Source organism: Protomyctophum parallelum, assembly GCF_964188405.1.
Source record: "Protomyctophum parallelum genome assembly, chromosome: 22".
Classification (NCBI taxonomy): Eukaryota; Metazoa; Chordata; class Actinopteri; order Myctophiformes; family Myctophidae; genus Protomyctophum; species Protomyctophum parallelum.
This window is the reverse complement of record NC_139714.1, coordinates 36011535-36025190: the sequence shown is the minus strand read 5'-3', so window position 1 is coordinate 36025190 and position 13656 is coordinate 36011535. Positions and strand designations below refer to the sequence as shown.

General features: G+C 44.0%; 1 protein-coding gene across 2 annotated transcripts in view; it reads right to left on the bottom strand.

Annotated features, from left to right (window-relative positions):
• Positions 1-13656, bottom strand: part of osbpl8 (oxysterol binding protein-like 8) — a gene marked incomplete at its 5' end in the record, with an annotated part of 166617 nt that overhangs the window by 67763 nt on the left and 85198 nt on the right. For both annotated transcript variants that reach the window (XR_014568794.1, XM_083757795.1), the window contains one exon: positions 8414-8626. Coding sequence is in view for 1 of the 2 variants with exons in the window: in XM_083757795.1 (XP_083613921.1) it covers positions 8414-8626 (213 nt within the window). The remainder of the gene's footprint in view (positions 1-8413; positions 8627-13656) is intronic.

Genomic DNA, 13656 nt, shown 5'->3' with positions numbered 1-13656 from the left:
ACATGATGAGATTTGTCATGTCATGTCACTTCGGACTACATTTGACCGGGGTCAGAAGGGCGGTGTCGTCGCAGTATATAATTGCGAGTGGCAAAGCAACGTGTAGCAGTGTGTTTCACATGTAGCAGTGTGTTTCACATGTAGCAGAAAGATTCACCCAGAACCTCACAACATGTAGCAGTGTGTTTCACATGTAGCAGTGTGTTTCACATGTAGCAGTGTGTTTCACATGTAGCAGTGTGTTTCACATGTAGCAGTGTGTTTCACATGTAGCAGTGTGTTTCACATGTAGCAGTGTGTTTCACATGTAGCAGTGTGTTTCACATGTAGCAGTGTGTTTCACATGTAGCAGTGTGTTTCACATGTAGCAGTGTGTTTCACATGTAGCGGTGTGTTTCACATGTAGCAGTGTGTTTCACATGTAGCAGTGTGTTTCACATGTAGCGGTGTGTTTCACATGTAGCGGTGTGTTTCACATGTAGCAGTGTGTTTCACATGTAGCAGTGTGTTTCACATGTAGCAGTGTGTTTCACATGTAGCAGTGTGTTTCACATGTAGCAGTGTGTTTCACATGTAGCAGTGTGTTTCACATGTAGCGGTGTGTTTCACATGTAGCAGTGTGTTTCACATGTAGCAGTGTGTTTCACATGTAGCAGTCTGTTTCACATGTAGCAGTGTGTTTCACATGTAGCAGTGTGTTTCACATGTAGCAGTGTGTTTCACATGTAGCAGTGTGTTTCACATGTAGCAGTGTGTTTCACATGTAGCAGTGTGTTTCACATGTAGCAGTGTGTTTCACATGTATAGCAGTGTGTTTCACATGTAGCAGTGTGTTTCACATGTAGCAGTGTGTTTCACATGTAGCAGTGTGTTTCACATGTAGCAGTGTGTTTCACATGTAGCAGTGTGTTTCACATGTAGCAGTGTGTTTCACATGTAGCAGTGTGTTTCACATGTAGCAGTGTGTTTCACATGTAGCAGTGTGTTTCACATGTAGCAGTGTGTTTTTCACATGTAGCAGTGTGTTTCACATGTAGCAGTGTGTTTCACATGTAGCAGTGTGTTTCACATGTAGCAGTGTGTTTCACATGTAGCAGTGTGTTTCACATGTAGCAGTGTGTTTCACATGTAGCAGTGTGTTTCACATGTAGCAGTGTGTTTCACATGTAGCAGTGTGTTTCACATGTAGCAGTGTGTTTCACATGTAGCAGTGTGTTTCACGTGTAGCAGTGTGTTTCACATGTAGCAGTGTGTTTCACATGTAGCAGTGTGTTTCACATGTAGCAGTGTGTTTCACATGTAGCAGTGTGTTTCACATGTGGCCAAAGTAACCCCCTTGTTCAAAAAAGGGAGTAAATTAGAACCCGGCAACTACCGCCCTATTTCTATTCTAAGCTCCATCTCGAAAGTGATGGAAAAAATAGTCTATGAACAGGTTGAAAAGTATCTTGCCACTAATAAATTGCTGTACGAGTTCCAATCTGGTTTCAGAACATCCCACTCCACTGACACATGCCTCCTCTATTTGAGCGACCACATCAAACACGAGGTGGACGCTGGAAAATACTGCGGCATGGTCATGCTGGACCTCCAAAAGGCTTTTGACACCGTGAACCACTCCATACTGGTTAACAAGCTTAAAGCTATTGGTTTTGATAGCACATCAGTGAGCTGGATGCAATCCTACCTGGAGGGGAGAGAACAGATGGTGGAGGTGAACGGAACACTGTCCCCTCCCCTCCCAGTGAGCTGTGGCGTCCCACAAGGAAGCATACTAGGGCCTTTACTGTTCCTAATATATGTTAACGACATGACTTCAGCTTGTGACTGCAACTTGTTCCTGTTCGCAGATGACTCAGCACTGCTGGTCTCGGACAGGAACAAACTGCAGGTTGAAAAGACCCTCAGCTCTGAACTCGGTAGAATCTGCACCTGGCTCGCTGATAACAAACTATCCTTACACCTGGGAAAAACTGAATCCATCCTCTTCGGATCAAATAGTAATCTCAGCAAGGCAGATGGCTTCTTGGTTAGAGTGGGTGACAATATTATCACACGAAAAGATCAAATTACCTACCTAGGTTCCATCCTGGAGGCCAATCTTTCCGGTGATAAGATGGCCACCAACGTAATCAAAAAAGTCAATCAAAGAACAAGATTCCTTTACAGGATCTCCTCACTGGTCAGCAAAAACACCTTGAAGACCTTAACAGGAGCCCTCGTACAAGGTTTCTTTGACTATGCATCCACCTCTTGGTACCACAGCACCTCAAAGGCCCTTAAAACAAGGCTCCAGACCTCCCAAAACAAACTGGTCAGGCTCCTACTTGGCCTCACCCCCCGAACCCACCTCACCCCTGCCCACTTTGACAGGCTGGGATGGCTTAGGGTCGACGACAGAGTACAGCATCTTGCAATGGGTCTGGTCCACAAGATTCGATACACCACCAAGATACCCATGTACCTGTCTAAATACTTCCTTAGTGTAAACGAAGTCCACACCCACAACACCAGAGGGAGTACAACAAACCATGTACAACCCAGATTCGGCACAAACAAGGGACTAAATTCTTTTCGCTCCTATGCCACCAAAATGTGGAACGCCCTACCAACAGTCATTAAGACATGTGAATCCCTTGACTCCTTCAAAACCGCTCTCAAAGGGCACCTACGGATGGCTGCAATTCGAAACTGGCCTCTGTAAAATCTGAATCCCCCCCCACCCCCCCCACCCCATTTTCCCTCACTGTATATTGTATCTTTTCCCTTTTTTGCTTCCCATATGATGAATTTAGCTACATAGAAATGTCTATTTGTATGTCTCTAAATGTTTGTATGTCTTTAAATGTTTTGATGAATTGAACAATGTGGACCCTGTTGTAAACAAGTGTAATGCTTAATTGGGTCGTCCACTCACAGTTGACAGTCTTTGTATTGAGTTTGTGCTTAAAATGTACTGTAAATTCTACAAACTGTTAATAAATATTTCAATCAATCAATCAAAGCAGTGTGTTTCACATGTAGCAGTGTGTTCCACATGTAGCAGTGTGTTTCACATGTAGCAGTGTGTTTCACATGTAGCAGTGTGTTTCACATGTAGCAGTGTGTTCCACATGTAGCAGTGTGTTTCACATGTAGCAGTGTGTTCCACATGTAGCAGTGTGTTTCACATGTAGCAGTGTGTTCCACATGTAGCAGTGTGTTTCACATGTAGCAGTGTGTTCCACATGTAGCAGTGTGTTTCACATGTAGCAGTGTGTTTCACATGTAGCAGTGTGTTTCACATGTAGCAGTGTGTTTCACATGTAGCAGTGTGTTTCACATGTAGCAGTGTGTTCCACATGTAGCAGTGTGTTTCACATGTAGCAGTGTGTTCCACATGTAGCAGTGTGTTTCACATGTAGCAGTGTGTTCCACATGTAGCAGTGTGTTTCACATGTAGCAGTGTGTTCCACATGTAGCAGTGTGTTTCACATGTAGCAGTGTGTTTCACATGTAGCAGTGTGTTTCACATGTAGCAGTGTGTTTCACATGTAGCAGAAAGATTCACATGTAGCAGTGTGTTTCACATGTAGCAGTGTGTTTCACATGTAGCAGTGTGTTTCACATGTAGCAGTGTGTTTCACATGTAGCAGTGTGTTTCACATGTAGCAGTGTGTTTCACATGTAGCAGTGTGTTTCACATGTAGCAGTGTGTTTCACATGTAGCAGTGTGTTTCACATGTAGCAGTGTGTTTCACATGTAGCAGTGTGTTTCACATGTAGCAGTGTGTTTCACATGTAGCAGTGTGTTTCACATGTAGCAGTGTGTTTCACATGTAGCAGTGTGTTTCACATGTAGCAGTGTGTTTCACATGTAGCAGTGTGTTTCACATGTAGCAGTGTGTTTCACATGTAGCAGTGTGTTTCACATGTAGCAGTGTGTTTCACATGTAGCAGTGTGTTTCACATGTAGCAGAAAGATTCACCCAGAACCTCACAAAAATACAGGCCTGGGAAATAAATGATGGTCTGAATCAGTGTTGTTTCCGTCGACTAAAACTAAGACGAAAAATGTTCGTCGACTACCTTTTTTCACTGGCGAAAACTACATGGAAACTAAATGAAAACTAAGCTATGATGACTAAAACTAAAATATGTTGACAATTTTGAGTAAAATGTTAGGAAGGGACTAGTGGACATGGACAAGAGATCCAGGATAAGTAAAAGACACAAGTCATTTTACACTTGGTTGAAAATAGCAGATCTACAAGAAAAAATGGGTTGCAAATTCGAGAAAATAGAAAATTGGGTATATGGCATATACCGTGCTGGAGCACAATTTGTGTGAGTATTAGAGTCTCCAAAAATAAAGAGTGAGGTATTAATCCATTTCTGAAGCTGTGCATATCATTGTCTAGTCGTCATATTATACTCATCAGACAAGAAGATCTGACTAGATGAACAAGACGTGATACAATGTGCATCAAGACTGTAAAACAACACAACCGACCTCAGATTCACCCTGTTCAGCTTTAGAATGATCTTAACCCATTTAGACCTGAGGCCGCAGTGGGTGTCGCCTTATAGCTTTTAACCACTTTAACCATTACTTTAAACTAGAAGATCTACAAGCTTGGCACTCTGTGCCGCGCATATGAGCTTGTAGATCTGCTATTTTTTGGAAAAGAATCATGGAAATGTGTGCAAATCTTTGAATATATATTCTTTCACAGTGAACGTTTTTAACTCAAATATTTGCTTCCAGGGGGGTTCCTGGAACAACATCTTGAGATGGGGGTCGGCGGCCAAATACAGATAATTCTGGGGGTCTTTGACATGGAAAAAGGCTGAGCACCACTGGCATAGGAACATGAGGGTTTTCAGACATTTGTAGAATCTGGTCTCAGGTCTAAATGGGTTTAAAAGCACATGTCACTTAGCAGAAAAACCTCAAGAGGGCAGTGCAACATCATAGCAGAATGTCACTAAGAGAAGCACATAATAGAGCTTCTATAGAAGAATATATATATATATATATATATAGATATTATTATTATAAAAAAGAATTATACATTTTTATCCCACGATTTTGCAACCCACTTTGCGCTACACTTTCCCTGACAACCTTGGGGGGGGGGGGGGCAGCGGACTGACCTCATGCTTCCTTCTATGCATGAGGAGTCCAAGCTGCTTCTTTTCACCTGACAGGGGAGAGTTTCCCCGGCCGGACGTAGCGCGTGGAAGGAACACGTTATTCCGACCAGTTTCTTAGGGTATACCTACCCTAGGGGACACGGGGAGAACATGTGAGGGTACCTACCCTAGGGGACACGGGGAGAACATGTGAGGGTATCTACCCTAGGGGACACGGGGAGAACATGTGAGGGTACCTACCCTAGGGGACACGGGGAGAACATGTGAGGGTACCTACCCTAGGGGACACGGGGAGAACATGTGAGGGTACCTACCCTAGGGGACACGGGGAGAACATGTGAGGGTACCTACCCTAGGGGACACGGGGAGAACATGTGAGGGTACCTACCCTAGGGGACACGGGGAGAACATGTGAGGGTACCTACCCTAGGGGACACGGGGAGAACATGTGAGGGTATCTACCCTAGGGGACACGGGGAGAACATGTGAGGGTACCTACCCTAGGGGACACGGGGAGAACATGTGAGGGTACCTACCCTAGGGGACACGGGGAGAACATGTGAGGGTACCTACCTTAGGGGACACGGGGAGAACATGTGAGGGTACCTACCCTAGGGGACACGGGGAGAACATGTGAGGGTACCTACCCTAGGGGACACGGGGAGAACATGTGAGGGTACCTACCCTAGGGGACACGGGGAGAACATGTGAGGGTATCTACCCTAGGGGACACGGGGAGAACATGCAAACTCAACACAGAAAGGCCCTCTCGGTTATGGGCACTGATGATGCAGAGGAGAGAACAGGCCACCCAGCGCCCACAGTGTCCCCCAGCGGGGATATCGAACCCAGGACCTTCCAGCTGTGAGGTGACAGCACTACCGACTGTGCCACCGTGCCCCCTCTAACATATTTTAAATGTTAAAGCCTAGAGATCACACATGGTCACAAAACAAAACAACTAAAACTAAAAGGGTATAAATGAGTATTAACCCATTTTGGTGTTTCAAACATTGTTATAATTTAGCTATTGAAAAATAGCAGATCTACAAGCTCGTAGCGCGCCACCGAGTGGCGCGATACGAGCTTGTAGGTCGGCTATTTTTGAAAAATCGTGAAAGTATTTATTTCATCAAAAAGCTAGTGCTAAATGGGTTAAATAAGATGATGATAATGATGTTGCATGGCCAGCTGACCCAGGCTCATGTGTGTCACATGTCTCAGCATGTGTCTATTGAACTGGTTCTAACAGTGGAAAGCAGATGATCATAACAGCAGCGAGGACTCAACAAGTCTAGACAAGGAGCCATTAGGAACTAAACACACCGTGTGGGATATTATCCCATTCTGACCTGAGATCAGATTCATACGAGGTTTCCGCCGGACACACACTGGTCTGATGAACCCATTCTGACCTGAGATCAGATTCTAAAAATGTCAGTCGCTCTTCGATTTTTCAAAAATAGCAGACCTACAAGCTCGTATCGCGCCACTCGGTGGCGCGATATGAGCTTGTAGATCTGCTATTTTTAAATAGCTAAAGCATAACATGATGCTGAAACCAAAATGGGTGCCCGGTCACAATGGGTTAAAGAGCATGCCAGGCTTTTTGCTACAATACCATCTGTCAGGTGAAGAAATTATAAAACTGCACAAAGTTTAAAAAAAATAAAGTGCTGTCTGTAATATATATACAGCACAAGAACATCTGGACAAATCTGAAAAGAACACCACAATTTGACCCTGTATAGCAGACAGTGGGTTCAATTTGACCCTGTATAGCAGACAGTGGGTTCAATTTGACCCTGTATAGCAGACAGTGGGTTCAATTTGACCCTGTATAGCAGACAGTGGGTTCAATTTGACCCTGTATAGCAGACAGTGGGTTCAATTTGACCCTGTATAGCAGACAGTGGGTTCAATTTGACCCTGTATAGCAGACAGTGGGTTCAATTTGACCCTGTATAGCAGACAGTGGGTTCAATTTGACCCTGTATAGCAGACAGTGGGTTCAATTTGACCCTGTATAGCAGACAGTGGGTTCAATTTGACCCTGTATAGCAGACAGTGGGTTCAATTTGACCCTGTATAGCAGACAGTGGGTTCAATTTGACCCTGTATAGCAGACAGTGGGTTCAATTTGACCCTGTATAGCAGACAGTGGGTTCAATTTGACCCTGTATAGCAGACAGTGGGTTCAATTTGACCCTGTATAGCAGACAGTGGGTTCAATTTGACCCTGTATAGCAGACAGTGGGTTCAATTTGACCCTGTATAGCAGACAGTGGGTTCAATTTGACCCTGTATAGCAGACAGTGGGTTAGGGTTAGGGTGACCCTGTATAGCAGACAGTGGGTTAGGGTTAGGGTTAGGGTGGTTAGGGTTAGGGTGACCCTGTATAGCAGACAGTGGGTTCCCAAACGTTTTCATGTCAAGGACCCCCGAATTGACATTCATTGGCCCGCCCCGCGGACCCCCATTTGAACCCCATAAGAGAAGATTTTTTGTACGGCTCTAACGGTGATTCTCAACCCTGTTTAATTTCAAGGACCCCCAGTTTGATAAGCATTAGTCTACGCCGGATTTCTATCTCTGGGACCCCCGATTCATATTGTAAAATCAATGTTAATGTAACTCTCAGAGTTACAGACCTATAAGGGTTCATTTGGTTCCAAACTATCATTTAGATGGGGACCCCCTGTTACTGCCCCAAGGACCCCTGGGGGTCCCCGGACCCCACTTTGGGAACCACTGATGTACAGTACACGAACGAAGTAGATTTAAGAGAGACTAGATGAGATCTGTGTAAATTCTGTTTGTGCACAGCTGTGTGATCAGGGACTCAGGATCAATGACTTTTCACTTGAAATCTTTCAATATTTCCGCAAATTAGCCCAATGCATTTGCACGATCTCCATTTTGCACATGCAACTGACCCACATGGGTCAACACGCCCACCATCGGAGTTGAATATGTCTGAGAACACCAGTAGACCGCCAGAGGAGGCCTTTCTTTGCCTCAAGTAGGTACATGATGATTGATTCATTGTTTGCTAACTGTCATGTCGGTTTATTGTCATTGTTTATGTAAACTTCTTCGGAAGCATGCCACTTAAATAAAGAATCAATCAATCAATCAATCATGTAGGCCAAGTTAACCGAGGCTGCGAGAGCCTTGAGTCAGGAAATCCTGCTCTCTCACACACATGATGGGAATCGAACGCGTGAAAACATTGCACCCGTTAAAATAAAACGTACAATTGGAAGACAGCTATTACCGTGGCTGTAGCTGATCCCTGCGCTGAGCGGGGCCGGGGAGGGGCTGCTGAGGTGATCTCTGATGGGAGTGTGGAGGCCCCCATCCTTCTCCTTCTCCTTCTCCCTCTCCTTCTCCTTCTCCTTCTCCTTCTCCTTCTCCCTCTCCTTCCCCTGGCGCTGACTCATCCTTCCTGGGGTCAGAAGGACGCTGTCATCGCCAGACACTATGGCAGCTGCAAGGGGAGGTCAACGGACATGGAGAGGACAATGTTAAGAGAGAGGAAAACAGATTGTGAAGGAGGGGAGGACATGGAGAGGACAATGTTAAGAGAGAGGAAACAGATTGTGAAGGAGGGGAGGACATGGAGAGGACAATATTAAGAGAGAGGAAAACAGATTGTGAAGGAGGGGAGGACATGGAGAGGACAATATTAAGAGAGAGGAAAACAGATTGTGAAGGAGGGGAGGACATGGAGAGGACAATATTAAGAGAGAGGAAACAGATTGTGAAGGAGGGGAGGACATGGAGAGGACAATATTAAGAGAGAGGAAACAGATTGTGAAGGAGGGGAGGACATGGAGAGGACAATATGAAGAGAGAGGAAAACAGATTGTGAAGGAGGGGAGGACATGGAGAGGACAATATTAAGAGAGAGGAAAACAGATTGTGAAGGAGGGGAGGACATGGAGAGGACAATATTAAGAGAGAGGAAAACAGATTGTGAAGGAGGGGAGGACATGGAGAGGACAATGTTAAGAGAGAGGGAAACAGATTGTGAAGGAGGGGAGGACATGGAGAGGACAACATTAAGAGAGAGGAAGACAGATTGTGAAGGAGGGGAGGACATGGAGAAAAGGGGAGTAAGTGACAAATACATTCAGGTCACAGAATGGCCACCAGTTTGTTGTTAACCCATTCTGGGCGTTAACCCGTTTTGGTGTTAGCATCATGTTATGCTTTAGCTATTGAAAAATAGCAGATCTACAAGCTCATAGCGCGCCATTTTTGAAAAATCGAAGAACGACTGAAATAGAAACATAGCTTTTTCAGAAAACTGTAAGGATGCATTTTTTTTAATCTGATCTCAGGTCAGAATGGGTTAAATCAGCATCATCTGTTTCACAACAAAGTACCGGTTCCTGGAGGTTTTTATCCAAAGTAATTCATCCTATACTTACTGTCCTGCTTTTTTTACTCCATCTTCGTTAAATTATTTTCCTGCATTGATGTTTATTCTCAGCAAAAGTTAAATTCCAAGTCCTTTTTTGTTGTCATGATACAGGAGGGGGCTATGATGAATGATGGATGTCCTCACTCAACCTCTCCTCAAATGCATGCAGCCAGCATACTGGTCCGCACGTACAGTATGAGAAGCCATAGACATCTGGAATGCATACTGTACACACGCCCCCACTGCGCCGCGCGGACGGACATGAGCCGGTGATGACATTTATGTCATATGGCACTAGTGTGGGGGCTAGCATAATTTGTCCTTAACGCTGAACCAATATCACAGAGTTAAAAAGCATCTTGAGCATTATGATCAAAGCTCTCAATATAATGCATAGGCACGGTACTCTAATGCTTACACGTAATCCTCAAACGGACCTACACATTTCACTGCATAGTGAAAAACCAGGTCACAGGGACAGCAAGATTATAGACGCAACAGGCATCATGGAGCCATATGAGTATATTCTACACTACAGACTACAGTATATGTGCACAAAAAAAAGGAAAGAATCTGTGGCATAATCCAGGTCATAATCCAGCTCAAGTAGGATCCAATGTGACCAGAGAAGCATCAGGACAACAGCCCGTTTCTCCAAATGTAAAAAAAAAAAGACTTCTAAATCATGACAATTTTCTGAAAAACCCTATGTTTCTATGTCAGTGGTTCTCAAACTATTTAATGTCAAGGACCCCCAGAATTATGTACGTATTTCTCTGCCGACCCCCGTCTGAAAACATGTCGTTCCAGGGACCCTCCCCCCCCCCCCCCCCCCCCATCTGAAAATATGTTGTTCCAGTGACCCTCCCCCCCCCCCATCTGTAAACATGTTGTTCCAGGGACCCTCCCCCCCCCCCCCCCCCCATCTGTAAATATGTTGTTCCAGGGACCCTCCCAGGAGCAAAGATTTGAGTTAAAAATGTTCACTCTGAAAGAATATATTTTCCAAATTTGCACCACATTTTCACGACTTTTCAAAAATAGCAGACCTACAAGCAGACCGAGTGGCGCGCTATGAGCTTGTAGATCTGCTATTTTTCAATAGCTAAAGTATAACATGTAACGCTTAAAACACCAAAAGGGGATCCCGCCCAAAAATGGGTTAAGCATTATGTTATACTTTAAGCTATTGGAGTTACTGCTTAATCAAGAGTTGCCATATTGCATTGCCCATTTCTTAACCTGACTCAGACAGATGCGCGGCAGAGCGCGGTATTGAGTTCACAAGTTCACAATAGTTTGTGAAGAGCAAGAGTGAAACAAGCTTCTTCCATCTGGCAGGTTTACCTACCGTATGTCTTGCCTTAAAAACACATTTTAGTGTTTGGCTATAGATTAGCATTTTTAACCCATTCTGACCTGAGATCAGATTCTAAAAAATGTCAGTCGTTCTTCGATTTTTCAAAAATAGCAGACCTACAAGCTCGTATCGCGCCACTCGGTGGCGCGATATGAGCTTGTAGATCTGCTATTTTTAAATAGCTAAAGCATAACATGATGCCAACACCAAAATGGGTGCCCGCCCAGAATGGGTTAACACATGGCAGCGATGTTTGGACCACGGCTCAACAGATCGGCTCAACTCACAGGCTTTCTTTCACACAGAGGTACAGTAGTGAATACAAAAAGGCTGCTAATGTACTATGCATGTGTAATTTGCGAAGGGGCCCCTAACCATGATGACATGCAAAGAAATAGGATGCGGAACTGTGAATAGGTACTAATGATTTGTTATATACTTTCTGTCCTTATGCCCCTTTGGCATATGTATTTTATGATTTGCATATACTTTTTGTTTATGGTTGATGTCTGAATGTCTTATAGATGTCGATCTAAGCCCTCTGAGAACCTACTGTATGTTGTGTCCATGTGTCATAAGTTCCTGTATTGTCCATGTCTTTTTCTGTTTCATAAAAATACACAAGAAATAGGATGCTGGCCTGGGGTTAATGTTGTTAATAGTAAGTTCTGGTACAAAATTAAATACAGTCTAGATCAGACCTTCTGTCTAAAAATACTTGAGTCCAGGACGAGATGTCCTGACCTACAGTATAAGGCCGGCTTTACCAGCAGTGCAGAAATACAACCTAGTTACAGTACAGAATATTTGCTACAGTATTAAAGTCGAGATGTACAGTAGGCATGATTATTAACCCATTTAGACCTGAGAACGATTCTACAAATGCCTTCTAAATCCTGACAGTTTTCTATGCGAGTCTATGTGAGTCGTCAAAATGATATGCAAATCGGCTGCCGACCCCCATCTGAAAATATGTTGTTCCAGGGACCCCCCAGAAGCAAAGATTTGAGTTAAAAACGTTCACTCTGAAATAAGTAAAATAGCAGATCTACAAGCTCTAGCACAGCACCGAGTGCTGCGCTATACGAGCTTGTATAGATCTTCTATTTTTCAATAGCTTAAGTATAACATAATGCTTAAAAACACCAAAAAGGGTTCCCGTCCAGAATGGTTAAAAGGTTTACAACCACACAAACACAAACTAGTTGTTACGTAGCTGTGACTAAATGTTCAGCTGAAAAACTAAATAGAAACATGTCAACTATACTTTTGTACTAGGTTTGGTTTTCTGACCTTTCAGGTGCTTTCTCCACACCATGTGACCAAACCCTGCTGGGGTATATAATAACCATAATATAATATATTTATTATATATTATAACCTGACCCAGAGCCGTCTAATAGAACCTTACCACATTGAGGGGGCAGAAACCCAGAGCCATCTAATAGAACCTTACCATATTGAGGGGCAGAAACCCAGAGCCATCTAATAGAACCTTACCACATTGAGGGGCAGAAACCCAGAGCCGTCTAATAGAACCTTACCATATTGAGGGGGCAGAACCCAGAGCCATCTAATAGAACCTTACCACATTGAGGGGGCAGAAACCCAGAGCCATCTAATAGAACCTTACCATATTGAGGGGGCGGAAACCCAGAGCCATCTAATAGAACCTTACCATATTGAGGGGGGCAGAAACCCAGAGCCATCTAATAGAACCTTACCATATAGAGGGGCAGAAACCCAGAGCCATCTAATAGAACCTTACCACATTGAGGGGGCAGAAACCCAGAGCCATCTAATAGAACCTTACCATATAGAGGGGGCAGAAACCCAGAGCCATCTAATAGAACCTTACCACATTGAGGGGGCAGAAACCCAGAGCCATCTAATAGAACCTTACCATATAGAGGGGGCAGAAACCCAGAGCCATCTAATAGAACCTTACCACATTGAGGGGGCAGAACCCAGAGCCATCTAATAGAACCTTACCACGTTGAGGGGCAGAAACCCAGAGCCATCTAATAGAACCTTACCACATTGAGGGGGCAGAAACCAGAGCCATCTAATAGAACCTTACCATATAGAGGGGGCAGAAACCCAGAGCCATCTAATAGAACCTTACCACATTGAGGGGGCAGAAACCCAGAGCCATCTAACAGAACCTTACCATATTGAGGGGGCAGAAACCCAGAGCCGTCTAATAGAACCTTACCATATTGAGGGGCAGAAACCCAGAGCCGTCTAATAGAACCTTTACCATATTGAGGGGCAGAACCCAGAGCCGTCTAATAGAACCTTTACCATATTGAGGGGGCAGAAACCCAGAGCCATCTAATAGAACGGTACCACATTGAGGGGCAGAAACCGAGCGCTCGAGCGCTGTTCATGCAGCCTGAACTGAGACAAGCTGGAGTTGGAAATACATTGTACAAGTATTGTACAGTAACAACTAAATTACTTATGGCTTATGACTGAAACAACGCGCATAAAAACGTCGGCGAAAAACAGAAGCAAGGATAAAGGAAACATTCAGTCCGAATGTCAGTTTGCTGGAAACTGCGAATTCCTCTAACTATTTTAAACTTTCACCACAGTACAAATACAATTTATGAAATTTTACTAAATTGGTCAATATAAGTAAAATAATATAGGCAGCCTTTCCATAGGAGTATCTTTTTTATAAGAATAAGACAGCAGTAGCATATTTAGTTATGTAATAAATACTAAA